The 21,143-nt window shown below is 43.2% G+C and overlaps 1 protein-coding gene across 1 annotated transcript in view; it reads right to left on the bottom strand.

Moving 5' to 3' along the window:
- LOC307017508 (NACHT, LRR and PYD domains-containing protein 12-like) overlaps nucleotides 1-21,143 on the bottom strand; it is a 55,162-nt gene that overhangs the window by 23,927 nt on the left and 10,092 nt on the right. Inside the window, exons 4-7 of the mRNA XM_079694860.1 lie at nucleotides 17,799-17,998; nucleotides 10,678-12,790; nucleotides 9,819-9,992; nucleotides 9,472-9,642 (exon numbers count right to left, since the gene is read on the bottom strand). Coding sequence (XP_079550986.1) covers nucleotides 9,472-9,642; nucleotides 9,819-9,992; nucleotides 10,678-12,790; nucleotides 17,799-17,998 — 2,658 coding nt within the window. The remainder of the gene's footprint in view (nucleotides 1-9,471; nucleotides 9,643-9,818; nucleotides 9,993-10,677; nucleotides 12,791-17,798; nucleotides 17,999-21,143) is intronic.

The raw sequence follows: 21,143 nt of genomic DNA, 5'->3' as shown, positions 1-21,143 counted from the left end.
CCGTAGTTACAGACGTAACTATCGTTCTATTTCGTCCCTACTGACCGCCAGAGGCGGTGCTTTAGCACTGGATGAGTTATACCAACCATGTCATGAAGAAACCAATACTCACCTAGCTGGAAGCAGCAGAGCTTGGCAACAGGACCACGCCCAAAGGATGGCGGGTGGTGACATTGACCATGTAGAACCTGGAGAATGTGCCAGAAGACGCCCACGACGCTGCGGCGCAGATGGTCTCCAGGGGCACTCCTCTCAGGGCGGCCCAAGACGTTGAGACGCTCCTTGTAGAGTAGCATCTCACCCCTGATGGCAGGGGGCGGCCACTGGCCCCATAGTCATGTGCGATTGTATCAACAACCCAGTGGGACAGCCACTGCTTGGAGAGAGCACAACCCTTCCTAGTGCCGCCATGGCAAACGAAGAGCTGCTCTGACTACCGTATACAGGCCGAAGCATCGACATACGCTCTTAGGGCCCGCACAGGGCACAGCAACTTGGGCGTGCGGCTTTCCTGTGGGACGTTAAAGCGTGCCAGCTGGATGGGCCGATTGGAGTGGGCAAGTGGAAGCACCTTGGGCAGGAACGCCACATTCGGCCAGAGGGCAACACCCGAGCCATCGGAGTTCCACCTCAGGCATGTATCACTCACGGAGAGGGAATGCAACTCCCCAACTCGCTTCCCTGAGTTTATGGCAAGCAGAAATGCTGCCTTCAAGGACAGCCACTTGGGCCAGGGGCTCGAGGGGAGGAGATGATAGGGCATCAAGCACTAGGGGCAGGTCCCAAGCCGGAGTCCTCGGGGTACTAGGGGGACGCTGCCGTAAGGCCCCCAGAGGCCAAGCCCAGAGCTGACGGCGGTGAGGGTCGGGATGCCAGATCTGACCCCTGAGCTGTGACAGAAGGTCCTTCCTGTCGGGGAGGCGCCATGGTGGGCTGCAGCAGAGACTGCGCAGCAACGGGAACCAAACTCTCCCCGGCCAGCGGGGGGCGACCAGAAGGAGCCTGTGCCCCTGAGTAAGGGCCCTCTGAAGCGTCTGTAATAACAGCGGCAGCGGCGGGAAGGCGTACAGGAGACTGTCTGGCCAGTCGTGTGCCAGAGTGTCCTGCCCCATTGGGCTGGTCACCTCTGTCCAGGAGAACCAGAGGGGGCAGTGCCTCGACTCTTCCGAGGCAAAGAGGTCCACCTCGGCCCTACCGAAAAGGCTCCAGATTGTCTCCTCCACTTCTGGGTGAAGCCTCCACTCCCCTGGTGGAGGTTTGTGCCGAGAGAGGAAATCTGCCCCCTGATTTCGGTCTCCCGGTAGAAAGACTGCTCGCAGGCTGGCCAAGCGGGGAGACGCCCAAGACAAGAGGCTCTGTGAAACCCGGAGCAGCTGTGCGGACCTGGTGCCCCCCTGGTGGTTGATCTGGGAAACCGCGGACATGTTGTCCGAACGAACAAGCACATGACTCTCCGTCAGTTGGGGTAAAAAGTGCCTGAGCGCAAGCAGCACAGCACGAAGCTCTAGCACGTTGATTTGATATGCACCTTCCTGGGCGGACCACAGACCCTGAACAGTCCTTCCCTGCCACACCGCACCCCACCCTGAGAGACATCCATCTACAGTGACATTCTCCCGGCGGGATGGGATGGCGCCCATGGGCACGCCCATCAGAAGATAGGCCCTGTTTCTCCAGCGTGACAGAGAGTGAAGGGACTGATGCGACACCCTGACCTTCCTTTGCCTGTGCCACTTGGCGTCCAAGTGAAGGCTGTTCAGCCACATCTGCAAAGAGCGCAGCGACAGCAGACCAAAGGGCACAACGGCTGAGGCAGCCGTCAGTCTGCCCAAGAGCCGGAGGATTGTAAGGCACACTCTTGTAGTGTTAATTTCGTCAGCTATTTTTTTATTTAGTTTTAGTCTTAGTCCTGTGTTAAATTTCCTTTTTAGTTTTAGTCATATTTAGTCACCTTCATCCTGTTTTTATCTAGTCAAGTTTTAGTCGACTAAACGTCTGAGCATTTTAGTCATATTTTAGTCAAAGAAAACTAATTATTTTAGTCTACTTTTTGTCAATGAAAATTATTGTCTTTTTTAGTCATCAGATTATATACAGCAGCGGTCCCCAACCTTTTTTGCGCCACGGACCGGCTTAATGTCAGACAAATTTTCACAAACCGGCCTTTAAGGTGTGGCGGATAAATACAACAAAATAAAATGACAAGACCATGGTATTTTGTAAATTTAATAATAAAAAGCCTGAATCCACTGTGTACTTGTATGTAACTTTATTAGCAGCGTCCTACTGACATTTTTTTTTTTTTTGCGTCCTCCTGACATCCACCAACAACAATAATAATAACATAATAATAACAATAACAACCTCTCTGCCTCGCGCTCTCTGGTCGCTTTGGTAACACTTAAACATACCTTCAAAATACAACATAAAACATATGAAGTTCATGAAAAATACAACTCACCATAACGCTAAATTAATGAGAGCCCTGAGCTTGTTTCTCTGCAATGAGACGGTCCCATCTCGGGGTGATGGGAGACAAAGACACCCGGAGTGTGTTGCTTATGTCCAGTCTATTTCGTGATTTTGTTTTGGTTGCTGTGACTGCAGAAAACCCCGCTTCACACAGATATGATGTCGGAAATGGCAACAGGGTTTTCAGAGCTGCTGTGGCAATCTCGGGGTATTCTGCCATGACTTTTATCCAGAATACCGGCAGAGTTGATGTCTCGAACATCCTTTTCAGGCCGCCGTCATTTGCGATCTCCAGCAGCTGATCTTCTTCTTGCGCGGACATGCTGGATTCGCCCGGTTTGTTGACAAATGGGTCGCGGATCCATTCCTTTTCAGTTCGTGGGTCTTTTGCGGTTGGGAAGTAGCGCTCGAACTCTTTTGAAAGCGAAGACAGGTGATCGTGCACCAGCTGGGAGAATGACTGCTCCGGCTGAGTCTCCTCCAAAATCCCCGCCAATGTTTGAAACATGTCAAATATGCCTCTGTTCACACGTCGTCTCCACAAATCCAGTTTGGCTTTAAATGCAGCTACTTTATCTGCCAACTTGAAGACTGTTGTCATTTTCCCCTGAAAAGACAGATTGAGTTCATTGAGCTGGCTAAATATGTCGCACAAGTAAGCCAGTTTTGCGACCCACTCCTCATCACTGAAATGTGCTGCCAGCGGTGACTTTTTTTCTAAGAGAAATCTTTGCAGCGGCTCTCGTAATTCATACACTCTGGCCAGCGATCTCCCTCGGGATAACCATCTTATTTCTGTGTATAACAGAAGGCGTCTGTGCTCCGCGTTCATCTCCTCACAAAGTTGCTCGAATAGGCGTGAGTTAAGTGCGTGTGCTTTGATGTGGTTGATAACTTTAACAACATCATTCAATACGCTGTGAAGTTCCGGTGGCATTTTTCGGCTCGCCAGCATCTCTCTGTGTATGACACAATGTGTAGATTCACATTCAGGTGCAACCTCCTTAATCCGAGTAGTTAAACCAGACAGCCGTCCGGTCATGGCAGCAGCTCCGTCTGTGCATATGCCGACACAAAAAGACCATTTAAGTTTTCCTGATACGTAATTATCCAGCGTCTTAAATAGTTCTGCGGCTGTGGTTTTGGTTGTCAACGATAGTGCACACAACACATCCTCATGCACATCCTCCTGATAAAGGTATCGCACATAAACAAGCAGTATTGCCCTGTTGTCCACATCTGTTGACTCGTCAACCTGCAGTGCGTACCACGGTGATGTATTAATCCTCTCCAACAACTGTGTCTCAATGTCCTCTGCTATTTCCTCGATGCGCCGCGTGACGGTGCTAGCTGACAGAGGGACCTGTGCTATCTTTTTAACCGCAGCCTCCCCCAAAAGTTCACCGCAAATGTCTTTAGTAGCCGGAAGAATCAATTCTTCACCAATCGTGAATGGTTTTTTAGCCTTAGCTATTCGGTTAGCCACCAAGTAGGATGCTCTCAGTGCACTTGCATTTGTTGTTGCAGAGGCCCTCAGTAATTGCTTCTGTCCTTCTTGTTCCTGCTTTTTTCTTTCAAAGTACTCCAAAGGCTTGTTTTTTAAAGCAGGGTGCTTAGTCTCTAAGTGGCGAAGCAGTTTTGAAGGCTTCATTGCCTCATTGGAGAGCCGGTCACCACATATTATGCACAGCGGGCTTGGTGCGTGGGAATCACCTGTAGCGATAAATCCATATTTTAAGTAGGTCTCCTGGTACTGTCTGTTAAATGCAGCTTTCTTTTTCTTGGTGGGTATAGGCTCTTCTTCTGTCTCCTCACTGGCCCTTTTCCCCTTTGCAAAGAAACTTTCCAAAGACGTCTGTTTTTTACTCATCTTTCTAGCTTGTGAGTTTCTAGCTTGTGAGTTAGCGCGACCGTTAATATTTAATATTAGCGCTAACCGTTAATGTATCAAGTGACCACAATATTGACATGTGTCAATCGCATAGGTCAAGCGGTGTCAAGAGTGGGTCACGTGAGTCATAGACGGATGTAACGGGGAGAATTCGGAGAATTTTTCAAAATAAAAGATTGTTCAGACTCGAATAATAAATAAAACGGAAATAATGAAAGTTATTTATTCTTTCTGTGCGGCCCGGTACTTAACGACCCACGGACCGGTACCGGTCCGGGGCCCGGGGGTTGGGGACCACTGATATACAGGACTGTCTCAGAAAATTAGAATATTGTGATAAAGTTCTTTATTTTCTGTAATGCAATTAAAAAAACAAAAATGTCATACATTCTGGATTCATTACAAATCAACTGAAATATTGCAAGCCTTTTATTATTTTAATATTGCTGATTATGGCATACAGCTTAAGAAAACTCAAATATCCTATCTCTAAATATTAGAATATCATGAAAAAGTATACTAGTAGGGTGTTCAACGAATCACTTGAATCGTCTAATTAACTCGAAACACCTGCAAGGGTTTCCTGAGCCTTGAAAAACACTCAGCTTGGTTCAGTAAACTAAATCACAAGTATGGGGAAGACTGCTGATCTGACTGCTGTCCAGAGGACCGTCATTGACACCCTCCATCAGGAGGGTAAGACACAAAAAGAAATTTCTCAAAGAGCAAGCTGTTCACAGAGTGCAGTTTCAAAAGCACATCCACAAAAAGTCTGTTGGAAGGGGGAAATGTGGCAGGAAACGCTGCACAACCAAGAGAGATGACCGCAGCCTTAACAGCATTGTGAAGAAGAGTCGCTTCCAGAATTTGGGGGAGCTTCAAAGACAGTCGACTGAAGCTGGAGTCCAGGTATCAAAAGTCACTGTTCACAGACGTGTCCGGGAAATGGGCTACAATAGCCGTATTCCCATGGTCAAGCCACTTCTGAACTCAAGACAACGGAAGAGGCGTCTGACTTGGGCTAAGGAAAAGAAGCACTGGACAGTTGCACAGTGGTCCAAAGTCCTCTTTTCAGACGAAAGCAAGTTTTGTATTTCATTTGGAAGTCAAGGCGCCAGAGTCTGGAGAAAGGCTGGAGAGGAGCAAAATCCAAGTTGCTTGAAATCCAGTGTGAAGTTCCCACAGTCAGCGATGGTTTGGGGAGCCATGTCAGCTGCTGGTGTTGGTCCACTGTGTTTCATCAAGCCCAGAGTAAATGCAGCTGTGTACCAAGAGATTTTAGAGCACTACATGCTTCCGTCTGCTGAAAAGCTCTATGGAGATGAGGAATTCATTTTCCAGCATGATCTGGCACCTGCCCACAGTGCCAAAACCACCAGTAACTGGTGTACTGACCATGGCATTACTGTCCTCGATTGGCCTGCAAATTCCCCTGACCTGAACCCCATAGAGAATATGTGGGGTATTGTGAAGAAGAAGCTGAAAGACACCAGACCCAACAATGCTAATGAGCTAAAGGCCGCTATTGAAGCATCCTGGGCATCCATAACACCTCAGCAATGCCACAGGCTGATTGCCTCCATGCCACGCCGCATTGATGCAGTAATCCGTGCAAAAGGATTCCCAACCAAGTACTGAGTGCATTAATGGACATTTTCAAATGTTTGATTGTGTTTTGCTGTTATAAATCTTTTTTTTTTACTTGGTCTGAGGAACTATTCTAATTTTTTGAGATAGGATTTTTGAGTTTTCTTAAGCTGTATGCCATAATCAGCAATATTAAAATAATAAAAGGCTTGCAATATTTCAGTTGATTTGTAATGAATCCAGAATGTATGACATTTTTGTTTTTTTAATTGCATTACAGAAAATAAAGAACTTTATCACAATATTCTAATTTTCTGAGACAGTCCTGTAGAACATTTCAGTCAAACTAGTCTAGCCAAAACCAATAATTTGTCATTTTAGTATATATAAATAAATAGGATTATATCTTGTCCTTATTTGATGAAAAACACAGGTTGAATGATTAAGAATGCAGCTTTGCAGAGAGTATCTGGTCAGGTTTGTGGTGTGTTTACCAGCTGTGTTATGGCCAAATTGCTTCACTTCTGATAAAACAATGCATTCGCTTTTTTCCTCCGCCTCATTGTAGTGAACATGGGCTCAAATATCACATCGTTTCTTTCTCCCAAGCAGTGGTGGCTTTAGACTTTTTCGTTGTCAGTCATTTTGACGGACAGGATTGTAACATTTCCGTCATAATCCATTATTACCCGTCGAGTGCACAATTTATCACTCACTCGCGCTGACGGGGGGGTATTCGGTTAACGCGACCACTGCTGCCAAGCCGTGTTGTTGCCATTTCATTTTCTGTTAAATAAGGTTAGTTAGACCATGAGTTAGACCCGAGTCTTCCTGACAGTTCATAGTGTGCCGCTGCCCGGTGTAATTCAAATGTACTGCCGCGCGCAGCACAGACACACAGCTGCTGCCCAGCCGCAGCAACGGAAATGGAACTGCTGGGAGAAAAACTGACTATCAGAGATGTAACGTTATCTTTGATAATATTTCATCTCCTCATTTTTCGTCAACGAAAGTAAAGAGAGATTTTGGCATAGTTTTTATTTAGTAAACTACATTTTCGTCTCGCCACTTTTCGTTAACGATATTGCATAATGATTTTGTTGCAGTTATTGTTTACTGCCATCGGTGCCGTCTCGTCATCGTCTCGTTTTCGTCATGGAAAAAAAGGTCGTTGACGAACATATTTCGTCATAGTTTTTGTCAACGAAATTAACACTACACTCTTGCCCAGCCTGAAAATGGGGAGAAGGTGGGAAATTATAAAGCTGGTCCTGAAAGGCAAACCTCAGGAACTTCCGGTGGTGGGACGCAATCGGCACGTGGAAGTAGGCGTCCCTCAAGTCCACGGTTGTCAACCACTCCCCCTGTGTGACAACACGGAGGGTGTCTGATTTGGTCAGCATGTGGAAGGGCAGCACCTTCAGGAATCTGTTGATTCCTCTGAGGTTCAGCACTGGACGAAATCCACCGACTTTCTTGCTCACCAGAAAGTACGCCAAGTAGAACCCCCCGGACTGACGCAGGGGTCTACTGGTTCGATTGCGCCCTTGGCCAAGGGGACGGACAGCTCTTGGGCCAGAGCTAAGGCCTTCGCCGGGTCGCTGGCAACTGTCATCTTGACCCGGCCGAAAGCTAGGGGCCGGCGTCGGAACTGCAATTCGTATCCAAGGGTCGGAAGTACAGGCAGCCCAGTAGCTGAGCTGCGCTAGTGGATTCTATGCAAAACGTTATTATTAATAATAAAACAATTTTTAAAACTATCATTTTTTTTAATCATTTTTCTTTTTTAATTTTCCATTTTTATTTTGTAATCATCTCGCAACCCCCACTTTGGGAACCCCTGGCCTAGAGGGCCGGCGACCCGAAAGTCATTGGGAGGCGGTTGAGTGGACCGCTGGGACCTCCGCAGACCGTGGCCAGTGGCAGAGTGCGGCTGCTAGAGAGGCTCCTGGGCCTGTTGGGAGTAGGCACAGGCCTACGTAGACCAGAGAGCTGCTGCCTGGTCTGCTTAGCTTGGGCAGCACGCTCTAGTGCCGCAAGGGCAGCTGCTCCAAACAGTTCCCCTGGTTCGACTGGCACGCCGCGGAGGACAGTCCTAAATGTCTCCGTTAGTGGTGACTGAGCCAGCCAAACCTGCCGTCGAGTCTGCACCAGTAGGGACATAACTCGTCCCAATTCCCTAGTCATTAGGGCAAAGTTCTGCAGTGATGGATCACTGAGGCCCAGCAGAGCATGCTCAGCCGGAGCCTGCTGCAGAGAGGCGGAGGCGGCCAGCATTAGATGGCAGAGAGAGTTCCCGATACGACCCATGCATGCCGCTGCGTCGTAGGCCTTACAGAGCAGCTCGTCAGTGACCCTGCACTGAGGCAGAGAGCACCTGGCATCAGGCCTTAGAGCCTCATCAGGAGCCAGAATCAGGGAGGCGATGGCAGGTTAGATGGGTAGCATAAGACCCAGCCCAACCCTCACCGGATCCTGCATGGCAGCCAGGGTCCGGGCATCAGAGCTAAAGCGGGAGAGGGCCTTGGTGTCTCTCCACAATGCATGGAGCTCCCTCAGGTACTCCTCTGAAGGAGGAACGGTGAGGGGGACAGAGGCAGTCAATCGTTCCAACTGAACGCTGTAGGCTACAATATTGTAGCCACGGTACTCTCGCACAGCGAGAAGATGAAAGGAACAGATCCCCTGATGACACTGGCTGATATAGCCGGTGTCACGTGGGTCACAGGTGACTTTGTTGTTATTGGTACTCGTACGGCGCATGCGTGCAATGGACATATCCAGTGCTAAAGCACTGCTGAGAGGAAACTGCATATTCAAAAAAACACATATACGTACAAATTCCAAACTTCACTTCATAACAGAGAAAGGTGTTGATCTGTGGAATAGCTGGAATGATGAGCTGAAATACTGAGCAGCTTCATCTAAACTAAAACTACTTTTCAGAACAATATACTAATGGTTAGGATCAGGAGCCGTGATTTCCTGCTTATTCTTGTCTGTGACGATTTTGAGATGATTTTGTTTTTTTAAACAACGTATGAAATATCACGGATGCTGATGACGATGAACTGAACTCTGATTTTCATGAACTATGTACGCTAGAGGGGAAAGACCAGAAAGGGTTAGAAGCTTCTTCTTCTTGCCCCTTTTGAACATGAAGGAAACTACTTGAGTATTTATTTTTATACTTTGAAAAGTATTTTGTTATTTTGCTTCTTTTTATTATTATTCATTTTCAGTTTGTTTTATTTCATTAAAATAAATTGAATAATACAAACATATTAGATGTTAAGGAGTTTTAAAAGAAATATGTTTTTGTTGTATTTTGTATATCATGTATTTAAAGCGTGCTGCAGAATATGAGTTTCAGGTGTTTGAGATGAGTGCATTATGCAGGGTAGGATAGTCAGCATTAAGATGCTCAGTGAGGATCAGTCTGATATCAGCCTGATGTCTGCAGCTCAGAGTCAACACAACTCTCTTCATCTCAGCACAGAAGTGAAAGATGGAGAACTGACCCGAGAGTCTTCAGTCTGCAGTCTGGACTCTGCAGAAGAGCTCTCAGCAGCTCCACTGCTGAATCCTGCAGATCGTTCCAACTCAGGTCCAGATCTCTCAGATGGATGTTGGACTTCAGAGCTGAGATCAGAGCAGAACAGCTGATCTCTGACAAGCTGCAGCTCCTCAGACTGAATAAAGAAAACATGATAAAAAAGAAGAAGAAAGAAGAAAAATAGAAGAAGAATAATAATAGAAGAAATTAAATCAAATGTATTTTATCCCGGGAAAATTCTACAAATGATGAATACAGAGAAGAATATATAATTACAGTAATTATATTATTATATCCAGTCAGTGAACTGACCTGAGAGCCTCCAGTCTGCAGTTTGGACTCTTTAGTCCAGAACTCAGCAGCTCCACTCCTGAATCCTGCAGCTCGTTCTCACTCAGGTCCAGATCTCTCAGATGGGAGGGGTCAGACTTCAGAGCTGAGGCCACGAATGCACAGTGACTCTCTGAGAATCTACAGTCAGCAAGTCTGTCACACAAATATTACAAAGAGTTAGCATAATGAGAGGAAACATTATATTAACTTCATGGATTTGATGAATCAGAATCAGAAACGGGTTTATTGCCAGGTAGGTTCACACGTACGAGGAATTTGACTTGATGTCATGGTGCATACATAAAATATAAAAATCAAAATCAACAAAAAAAGTACACAGATAGCAAACTATAAAAGAACACTGTAAAAAAATATTTGAACAATATTCGAACATTGTGTGCATTAATGTAATGTGTTTAGAATCTGCGTTTTGCTGAGGTAAATTGTCAGTGGGGGGGCCGGGCCTTGTTTAAGAAACAAGTTCATGTTCTGAGTAACATTCACTGTTAGTCAACTCAATATAATATTAGTTTTCTATATTCTTTGTCAGCCTGTCAGATCTTATTTTAAACTCTTAAACATTGTGGTAAAAACAGATGTTGAACAAACTGAATGATATCTGAATGACTGCATTCACTGATAACTGAAACATGCTGCTGTGTGTTGTGATCACATGCTGCTTTGAGAACATCTCTAAAATCCTTCATTTGTTTGACAAGGAATATAAAGAGAACCAAAAACTGTAAAAGGTAACAATTATTATAATAAATAGAATAACTGATATTTGAAGAACTAAACTTCTGATCTAGTTTATAAAGTTAATCACATCTGGACTTACTGTGCCTTCCTGCAGTTCCTCACAGCTGCAATCAGTCTCCGTCGTCCCTCATCTGATGTGTTGTACTTCTTCAGGTCCAACTCATCCAGAACCTCCTCTGACATCTGCAGCATGTAGGCCAGAGCAGAGCAGTGGGTCACAGAGAGTTCCTGCTCTGATCTGTTCTTTGACTTCAGGAACTCTGTGATCTCCTGAGTAACTGAGTGGTCCTTCATCTCTGTCAGACAGTGGAAGATGTTGATGCTCCTGTCAGGAGAGATTTTATCACTTCTCATCTCCTTCAGGTTGTTGATGGCTCTCTGGATGGTTTCTGGTCTGTTGTCTGTGAGACCCAGCAGGCCTCCTAACAGTCTCTGGTTGGACTCCAGAGAGAGGCCGTGGAGAAAGCGGACAAACAGGTCCAGGTGGCCATTTTCACTTCTGAGGGATTTCTCCATGACTCCCTTCAGGAAGACATCCAGGGATGGGTAATCCTGATCACAGTTATTACTGTTCTTATAGGACCAGTCTCTCTTCAGGCAGTCCTTCAGTACCGCTGTGTCTCTGTTGGTGTAACAGTGGAACAAGTAGACTGCAGCCAGAAACTCCTGGACGCTCAGATGAACAAAGCAGTAGACTGTTTTCTGGAAGATCACACTCTCTTTTTTGAAGATCTGTGTACAAAGTCCTGAGTGCACCAAGGCCTCGGTGACACCAAGACCACAGCGCTGCAGGTCTTCTTGGTAGAACATGATGTCTCCTTTCTCCAGATGTTCAAACGCCAGCCTCCCCAGCTTCAGAAGAAGCTCCCTGTCAGCCTCCGTCAGCTGCTGTGGACTCGTCTCATGTCCCTCTTCATACTTCTGCTTCTTCCTCTTCTTCTCCGTCAGCTGCTGTGGACTCGTCTCATGTCCCTCTTCATACTTCTGCTTCTGCCTTTTCTTCTTCTTCTTCTTCTTCTTCTTCTTCTTCTTCTTCTTCTTCTTCTTCTTCTTCTTCTTCTGCCTTTTCTTCTTCTTATTCTTCTTCTTCTTCTTCTTCTTCTTCTTCTTCTTCTTCTTCAGCTGCTTTGGACTAGTCTCATGTCCCTCTTCATACTTCTTCTTCTTCTTCTTCTCCGTCAGCTGCTGTGGACTCGTCTCATGTCCCTCTTCATACTTCTGCTTCTTCCTCTTGGTCTGGACCAGCAGGAAGTGTGAGTACATGTCAGTGAGGGTCTGGGGCAGCTCTCCTCTCTGGTCTGTAGTCAACATGTGGTTCAGAACTGCAGCAGTGATCCAGCAGAAGACTGGGATCACACACATGATGTGGAGGCTCCTGGAGCTCTTGATGTGAGAGATGATTCTGCTGGACAGGTCTTCATCACTCCATCTCCTCCTGAAGTACTCCTCCTTCTGGGCGTCAGTGAAGCCTCGTACTTCTGTTAGCCTGTCCACACACTCAGGAGGGATCTGATTGGCCACTACAGGTCTGGAAGTTATCCAGACGAGAGCCGAGGGAAGCAGCTTCCCCCTGATGAGGTTTGTCAGCAGCACGTTGACTGAGGACTGCTGAGATACATCAGACACAACCTCATTGTTTCTGAAGTCCAGAGAAAGTCTGCTTTCATCCAGGCCGTCAAAGATGAGCAGCACTTTGCAGACAGCCAGCTGCTCTGCTGTGAGCTTCTGTAAGGTTGGATGGAAAACATGGAGCAGCCTGAGAAGACTGTACTGCTCACCTTTGATCAGGTTCAGCTCCCTGAAGGAGAGCGGGATCACCAGACTGACATCTTGGTTTCCCAAACCCTCGGCCCAGTCCAGAGTGAACTTCTGCACTGAGAAGCTTTTTCCAACTCCAGCGACTCCGTTGGTCAGGACCGCTCTGATGAGAGTCTGTTGGTCAGGTGAGGCTTTAAAGGTGTCCTGGCACTTGATTGGAGTGTCATGGAGAGTCTCCTTCTTGGAAGTTGTCTCCAGCTGCCTCACCTCATGTTGGGTATTAACCTCTTCACTCTGGCCTTCTGTGATGTAGAGCTCAGTGAAGATCCTGTTGAGGAGGGTTTCACTTTGATCAGTTCCTTCAGTCACACGTTCACATCTCCTCCTCAGACTGAGCCTATGTTCATCTAGAACCTCCTGCAGACCACGTTCTGCTGGAAGAGAAGGAAACAGGAGAGAATCAGGAACATGCTTTTGAGAATCTAAATATGAAAATCAAACTTAAAAATGGAGAAAGGGTTTAAAAAAGTAATGATTTTAATAAAACAGCTTGATGTCTAAGCTGTACAACACGATATTTAACCCAAAACAGATGAAACAGGAAGAATCCTGGACAAAATACAACAATCCTAGCCATCAGATATCTTCACTATCTTCTGTCAAATTCCTTTGCAGGGCTAACGTTCCCCTGAGCTTATGATCTGTCCAGTATTTATTAAGTATTACTAAGGAAAACACTGCTGCTGTTTTAGTACACACTTCAAAATTGCCTGGAGAAGATCAATGCTTTACGACACTAAACAAAATACAAATACAAATGAAATGTGGACATGAAGACTCCAGAAGGAACAACCAAATACTAGCTGACAGAGATCTTTACTATCAGACGTGAATGTTATATTTCTGCAGGGCTAATGTTTCCCTGAGATTAAAACCTTTTAACTGCCAGCACCACCATTTGGTAGAGCACATTTTGCGTCTTGATATCTTGTTGAAAAAAAGAAAAAAAAGTGTAACTCTATGGATAATAAGTTTTGATCATTCAAAAAAATACAATTTATTTGAAAGTTCAAGTTTTGATCCTGAACTTTGAGAAATACGATGTTTTCAAAATAAAAAAAATATTTGAAATAATTTTTCAGGTTGAATATTATTTTTGATTCAGTTCATCAATTTTTTGGGAATAATATATTTATTTTCAGATTTCACTTTTATACATATTTTGATATTTGAATCCTTATTTTTTTCAGCACAGATTTTTCGTTTTCAGATTCAAAACAATTGTTTTTTCAGTTTCAAATCTTGTTTTTTCAGGTTTCACATTGCTTCTCACCTTCAGATCGTTTTTCACTTTCAGATCTTTTTTTTTCGCTTTCAAACTTTTGACCCTGATGTTGCTTGGGGGGGCGGGGCCTACCAAAGAGTAGTTTGGCATCCTGAGTGACAGGCCTCCCTCTGTCATGTTGCCTTCATGGATGTTAGAAAACTGAGACCAGCGTCAAAGTTCCGTTAAGCGAGCTGTTGAGCATCGTAGTTGGAAACAATCAAGTACAAATAAACTGTGTTAGAATGTGAAATTACGTATCCGCAACGAGCCAGCAGGTTGTTCTGGTGGACCTGACGCCATCCCCCGCTGTCTCACGGAGAGATACCGCAGGTCCTTCCTTCCTGCAGCGGTCAGACTATACAACCAGCACAGCCCCTAGTAGACCCCGCACAAAACAACTCAGACTATAACACCTCTCGTTGATACAGGGTATATGCAGGAATCCTGAAGTCAAATTTAATACCTTTTAAGACCTTTTTTAAGACCCTCTCAATACATTTTAAGACCTCATTCCAACTTTGAGTTCTAACCGGTTACATTGGCGACACACTTTACCTCACATTTACTATATTGATAGTAAGATAGCAAAACTAAACAGAGTGCAGACAGACTACTGAAGCCTCCTCTCCACATGAACTTCAACCTCTCTGTGAAGGTCAGGTTTAATGCAGTATGCTGCTTTGTTGCTTCTGTACTCTGTGTTCTTTCATTCCAGTAAAACTCCTCAGAAAACATTAGAAACCAGTATTTGACCAATAAACAAAACAATTGACAAAAACTTTGAACTATGAAATATGTTAAACTTTTGTGAGCTTCAGCGGGGTAATGCCATATAGGAGCACCCTCTCAAATACCCAGGGGTTAAATTGGGCTGGGGCTGTCCGGGGCTAAGCCCTGGCACATAGGACGATGCTCTGACGTCATCACCCTCACACATTTGTCATATGTTTACAAAAAAGGATATATATGTTATGATTTTTTTCGTTCTTAATATAGACTATATTTAGGGTCGATATGTGTTGACTTTACTTTAAAATAGCAGATCTCTGTGACCGGATATAGTTTGGCTTAGACCCCGGCCCCACGAGGACGCATACGCAAGCGCAAAAAAGGCTTCCGTTCACACGCATTTGATTCATTAACGTGTCCGTTCACACTAGACCGCTGGAAATGCTGGAAACGAGGCCTGTAAGTGGCGCTGCTGCCTCCCGAAATACACCAAAAGCAGTGAAGAAGACCCCGGAGCATGGTTGCCCTTCTGTTTATTCTCCGCGGTGGACGGCGTGTTCTCCTGCTGTATATCTCTCCGGTAGTCCACAGCAGATGAAAAACACCCACCTCCCCGCCTCTTCCAAGGAACGAGGGGACCGTGCGGCAGTTTCCGTAAAAAAAATGTTCCGCCGGTCAACATGTCACATAAAGTTTAAATCTTCTGCACAAAATTAGAAAAGTGCCGGTCAGAGGTCTTCTTTGTTATTTATTGAGCTTTCAAACAAATTGATAACGACTCTGTTCTCTGTATAATAATATAATAATATTTAATAAACGGTGCCTGCCTCTTTTTCTCCCCCTCTTCTGACAGCCCAGCAGCAGCAGGAGACGCGGGGAGAGGGAGGCGGGCTATTTCATCGTTATCAGAAAATGATCATATAGGGCTTACACACGGAGCCGTTGGACCCCCAGAGCGTTGCGTATGCCGGTCTACCCACCTTGGGACCCGTTACCGTAGTCGCTTAGTTCCCCCCCCACAGAGCGGAGCAAGGCAACGAAACTTAAAATAATAAGCAGCATTTTACGGCGCGCGCTATGCATGAGGCCGCCTTGGGGGGTTTCCCGACATGTCGTTTCAGTAAATTAAAGGGTGTTTCATGTTGTCGTTGCTGTGGACCTTCTTAATACCTTGGAAAATGCCGTTTAATACTTTTTAATAGCCTTAATTTTCGCTAAATTGATTTATCAACTTTTAATACTTTTTAAGACCCCGCGGACACCCTGTGATAAATACCAACTATGTGCAATATTTGCAGTATGTGCAATATATATGCCGTTAAAAACTGTGCAATATATACCTGGCTGCTAAATCCGCAGAACTGTCACAGGGTGTGTATTATGTAAAATGTGTAACTTTAAAAATATATATAATTTCTTTTTTTAATCTTTAATACTTTTTGTATGCATGCTTTAGGTAGCATTAGGCTGTCTTTGGCTCTTCTGCTGTAACAATGTAAATGTATCCCCTGTGGGACTAATAAAGGTAATCTGATTCTGATCGCAAAAATCAAGCCAATACTATGCTGCGTTCATGGAGCTACGTGGAAGTGGGGAAGGACAACGCTTGATTGCGGATACGTGAGTTCAGATTCTAGCACAGTTTATTGCACTTACACTTTGATTGTTGCCAATTACGATGCTCAACAGCTCGCTTAACGGAACTTTGATGCTGGTATCAGTTTTGTTTACCACCAATCACGGGAGTATTGTGTATAGAAAGTGTGTAGTTGTATTTCTTGCGCTACCTAACATGAAGGCAACATGACAGAGGGAGGGCTGTCACTCAGGGTGCCAAACTACTCTTTGGTAAGCCCCGCCCCCCGAAGCAATATCAGGGTCAAAATTCTGAAAGCGAAAAAAAAAAGATCTGAAAGCGGAAAAAAAAGATCTGAAAGTGAAAAATGATCTGAAGGTGAGAAGCAATGTGAAACCTGAAAAAACAAGATTTGAAACTGAAAAAATAATTGTTTTGAATCTGAAAACGAGTATTCAAATACCAAAATATGTATAAAAGTGAAATATGACGATAAATATTTTATTTTAAAAAATTGCTGAACTGAATCAAAAATAATATTCAACCTGAAAAATTGACATTGTCTTTTTCAAAGTTCAGGATGAAAACTTGGACTTTCAAATAAATTGTATTTTTTTTTTTGAATGATCAAAACTTATGACCCTGAAATAGCTCCATTGAACTCCATCTGATTCAGCCGGCTCTACCCTTTGGTTGACATGTTATGCACAAAACAACCTCTAGATGTCAGTGTGGTTCAAACAGAACGCCCTTCAGCTAGCTTCAACTGAGGAAGTTGGCAATGCTAAAAATCACTGCTGAAGGAATCCCTCTTTTTGGTCAACTTTTGTAAGGTAATCATATCCTTTTTGACATATTTTAGTGGCAGGGCACTGACTGAACATAATTAGATAACTTGATGCACAAAAAAAGTTTTAACAAGGGTGTAATTATATTTTTGAAAATATGCTCAACCAAACGGTTTACTTGGCCTTTTATGGTAAGCTAGCAATATGAATTTTTCAGAGTTTCAGAGATGTTTTCCAATAAAATATGGTAAATAAATGGCTAGATTCATGGTAATATTACTAAACCTAATACTGCCTTATGAGTCTCAGAGTGAAAGAGTGATAATAATTTATATAGCAACTTTCATGCATGGCATTCAGCCCACAATTGCACACAGATGAGCAAGTTAGGTCAACACAGGATATGGACATTAGCTGTTAAGCCAGTGGTTTCCTGTTAGGCCAATTCAGCATATACAGTAAGATGAACAAGTCTTTTTTTATCATGAAAAACACTTTACATTACTTTTTTCCATTTTTATTTTTTTACAATTAGAATTTATTATCTTTTATGAATATATGTGGTTGTATATATTGCTCATTTTCCATAAAAGAAACAAATGTATTTCAGTTTGTGTTTTATTTGAGTTTGATGCATACAAATACTGTACTGTATATGATGATTGTTGAAAATGTACTTTTACAATAGAAAGCCAGCTCGACCATTTGGTAGAGGCTCATAAAAACCAAACTGTGTGGTCATAAAAAAAAGAAAAATGTGTTTGTGCTTATTTGTGGCCCATTTGATAAGAAAATGCAACAAAAAAAATTGTCCATAGCTTTTTTCTTGGTCCGGCAGTTAAAGGGACAGTACGCGGTTTTTTGGAAAAACTGCTGACACATGGTAAATATTTTTGTACACACTTAAAAAGCATTGCCTTAAAGAGGGATAGGGGTTAGGGTCAGATGATAGTGTTTCTGTGGAAGAGAAAACTCCCAGCGCCCAGACGGAGGTAAAGACGCTGCATGAGTTCGGTTCTTACTTTGTACAATGTTCCATCTCTCTCCACAATGGAGACAGCAGGGGTCTCCTGGTGGAGGTCTCTGCTCCCAGTATGAGGTGATGCACTGTCTGCAGAACCAGTGTCCACAGCTGGTAGAGACTGGATCCTTCAGGACGTCCTGACACAGAGCACAGCTGGACAGCTGCTCCTCCACAGGAACACCACTCTTCCTCTTCCCTCTGTGGAGAGGAACACATCCTTTACAACACTTTACTTCAGAGGAGCTGATTCTCACCAAAGGTACAACAAGGGGGCACATTCTAGTTTGATATTTAAAAAAGGTTTCTATCTCTATATAATACTTCTTAGTGATCAGTTAGTTTCACATTACTAAGAAACCAAACAGCATCCTTTCTGGATTCATGACATCACCCAGAGGAGCACATGTTCCCTGTATCTACTGAGACACTCATCAGCTGCATTCACTCTCTAAGCTATAGCATTATGAACCCAGTTTACATCGAATTTGTTGTGAATTAATTACAATAAAAAGATGGAAAGGATGCCGAAACAGTGATTTGAAGCAAAACACTTTAAAAGGTTTGTTTTCTGAATGAGATCAGTTTCATTTCATTTCAAACCTTTATTTAACCAGATTGGTCCCTTGAGATCATAGATCTCTTTTTCAAGGGAGACCTGCAGCAATTAGGTTCCACATGAAACACAAGACAACATAAAACAATAGAGGATATCATACAACATATTTACAATCTACATTTACATACTTATCAACATTTACAAATACCCATAGTTTCAAAGAGCATTTCATTTAGACTTGCTTTAAAAACATTCAGAGGAATAAAATTGCTCAGTTTCATTTTAGCTGAAGACTGAGCAAGTGGCGCTGTGCACATGAAAGCTGTCTTACCTAAGACAGTCCTCGCTCTTGGCCAACACACTCTCACAGTCTGCGTACAACTGACACGACTTTGCAAAGGCGTGCAATAGTCTATTGCAAAAAGAAATCTATTATATTTCGCAACTTTCCGCAATTTCACCGCATAAAATCACATAAAAACCCCGCATGTTTAATCGCATAATCAAGGATTTTTGCCCGCGTTTTTCTGGAGGGTCTAATATAGATACGCAGAAGTCCGATTTTGCGTGCATATGATATGCTGATATTGCACCTCAAACATTAAAACAAAGAGCTCTGTGGCTTGGGTTATGGTTAGGGTTAAATAAATGGCAAAGATATGTAGAAAATAAACGCATTTAAGATACGTTCATAACAAACGTAACGTGGGAGTATCATATGCACGCAAAAACTGACTTCTGCGTATCTATTGCACGCCTTTGCAAAGTCGTGTCATTTGGACGCAGACTGAAGAGAGTGGGCTGTCTTGGCACATCTAACAAAATACTACATCATGCGATCTCAGACAATAGCTGCTTGCAACTCTCTGTGTTATCAGAGAGCAGATGTAATACGGGAGTTTACCCAACAAAGCTTTATAAATAAAGGTGTACCAATGACTGAGCCTCCGTACAGTAAGTGATGGCAAACCTGCCTTGGCATACAGGGTACAGTGATGCTTAAGTGCTTTATAGTTAGTAACACAAAAACACTATAGTATTACTATTAAGAATTACTTTAGAAATACCACAAAAAACTGCTATAGTATTTCTATGGTGTTTTGGGACACACTATAGAGAATTACTTTAGTAATACTATAGAGTTGGCTATGGTGATCTTATAGTGAAGTTACAGTTATATTATAGTTTTTCCTGTAGTATTTCTATGGTTTTTCGGCCACTATAGGAAATTACTATAGCTATACTATTGAGTTTTATGTAGTATCACTATAGTGCTTTCTATATTATTTCTATGGTTTTTTGGAAAACACTACAGAAAATTACTATAGTAATACTATAGAGTTGGCTATGGTGATCTCATAGTGAATCTATAGTTAATTAGCTTTAATAATGATGTATTCATCCCTATAGTAAGTATGGTATCAACAAATAAAAGTTAGCAGGCAGAGCAGTTTCAATTTGAAAGATAGGGACTTTATTAACTAAATAAAATACATTGTTCACAGAATATGAATACGAATAAGTTAAATGTAAAAAAATTACAAGAACAATTTCAGGCCTGAAACAGAAATGATTGGGCAATGAAATTAAGGGAAAAAGTGTCCCAACCCCTATATACAGTATAAACACATTTCACATTCATATACTTACAACCCATGCCTCTCTACCAAGTCAGAGAAGCAAACTCTGACAAGTTTGAGGCTGGTCTTCTCGGTAAGAATGGCCATTTTGCAGTTCATCAAATACTTCTGGAATTTTCTTCTTAAGTAGATCAGTTAGGCCATTCAGAAGAACTGATTCTTGGCTGAACAAAACAATAAGAGCAAGCACAGCACAAAGTAAAGTTCTGGCCTGTGTGATTTTTTGAAACACAATTTAACAAGCATGGTACATATATACCTGAGTTTGACAAACTTCTCTTAGGACAGGCTGACGATCCGGTGCTTCAGACAAGTGCACTTGGAATCTGTCAAAGTTACTGATTCTCACTTCTATCAACATCTATAAACTCTTTGAAGTCTGTGTTGTATTTTAAAATCCTATCAAGGACAAATCCAAATTCACCTGTTACTTCCAGAGATGGTTTGTGCTTTGGACACTGTAGATTTTTCTTTTAATTTACTTTTGCTAGGACTTTAACAGATTCCTGCAGCTCATTCCCGCTTCCTGTAATTATAAGAAAAAGACAAATTCATCCTGATGTTGACTAATCATATTATGCCAGATTAAATTAAATGCCATCATCTATCATCTTCTAGTTAAACCCATTAATACACACCTTATATAAATTATAAGCAGTATGGTCATTTTAAGGCGAGACACGGCAGGCAAAAACATCGTTTTTCATGCCCATGTCAATTTTGAGATTTTGTGCTATTTTGATTCAATAAGATGTTTTCTTTCAGGCTTTTGGAAGGAAAACGTACAAAATACACATTTAGGTGTTTATTTTACTATAGTTTGTCTATTTCCGTCGGTAGATTTCTCCTAAATTCACCAAAAGTTAGCAATCTAACGTAACATAAAGTGCCGTGACCGCTGTTTGCTCCATGTCATGAGAGGTACCGTTGGAAAGCTCAGGTTCTCCTGCACAATCTCATCGGATCCAAATATGGTCATTTCCTTTGTATCAGCAACCAATCGTGAAAGTACAAAGGGGTCATCTGACCAAAGAACGGAATCTTATTGGCTGGTGTCAATTTCTGACAACGTGATTCGTTCAGATGCGTCACGTGGTGCGCCATGACACTTCCTTGTTTATATTTGCGCTGAAAATTTAAATCTCAA

Source organism: Notothenia rossii (genome assembly GCF_949606895.1).
Source record: "Notothenia rossii genome assembly, contig: SUPER_8_unloc_1, whole genome shotgun sequence".
Taxonomy (NCBI): domain Eukaryota; kingdom Metazoa; phylum Chordata; class Actinopteri; order Perciformes; family Nototheniidae; genus Notothenia; species Notothenia rossii.
Note: the sequence above shows the minus strand (reverse complement) of the source record. Positions and strands in the feature narration are given on the sequence as shown.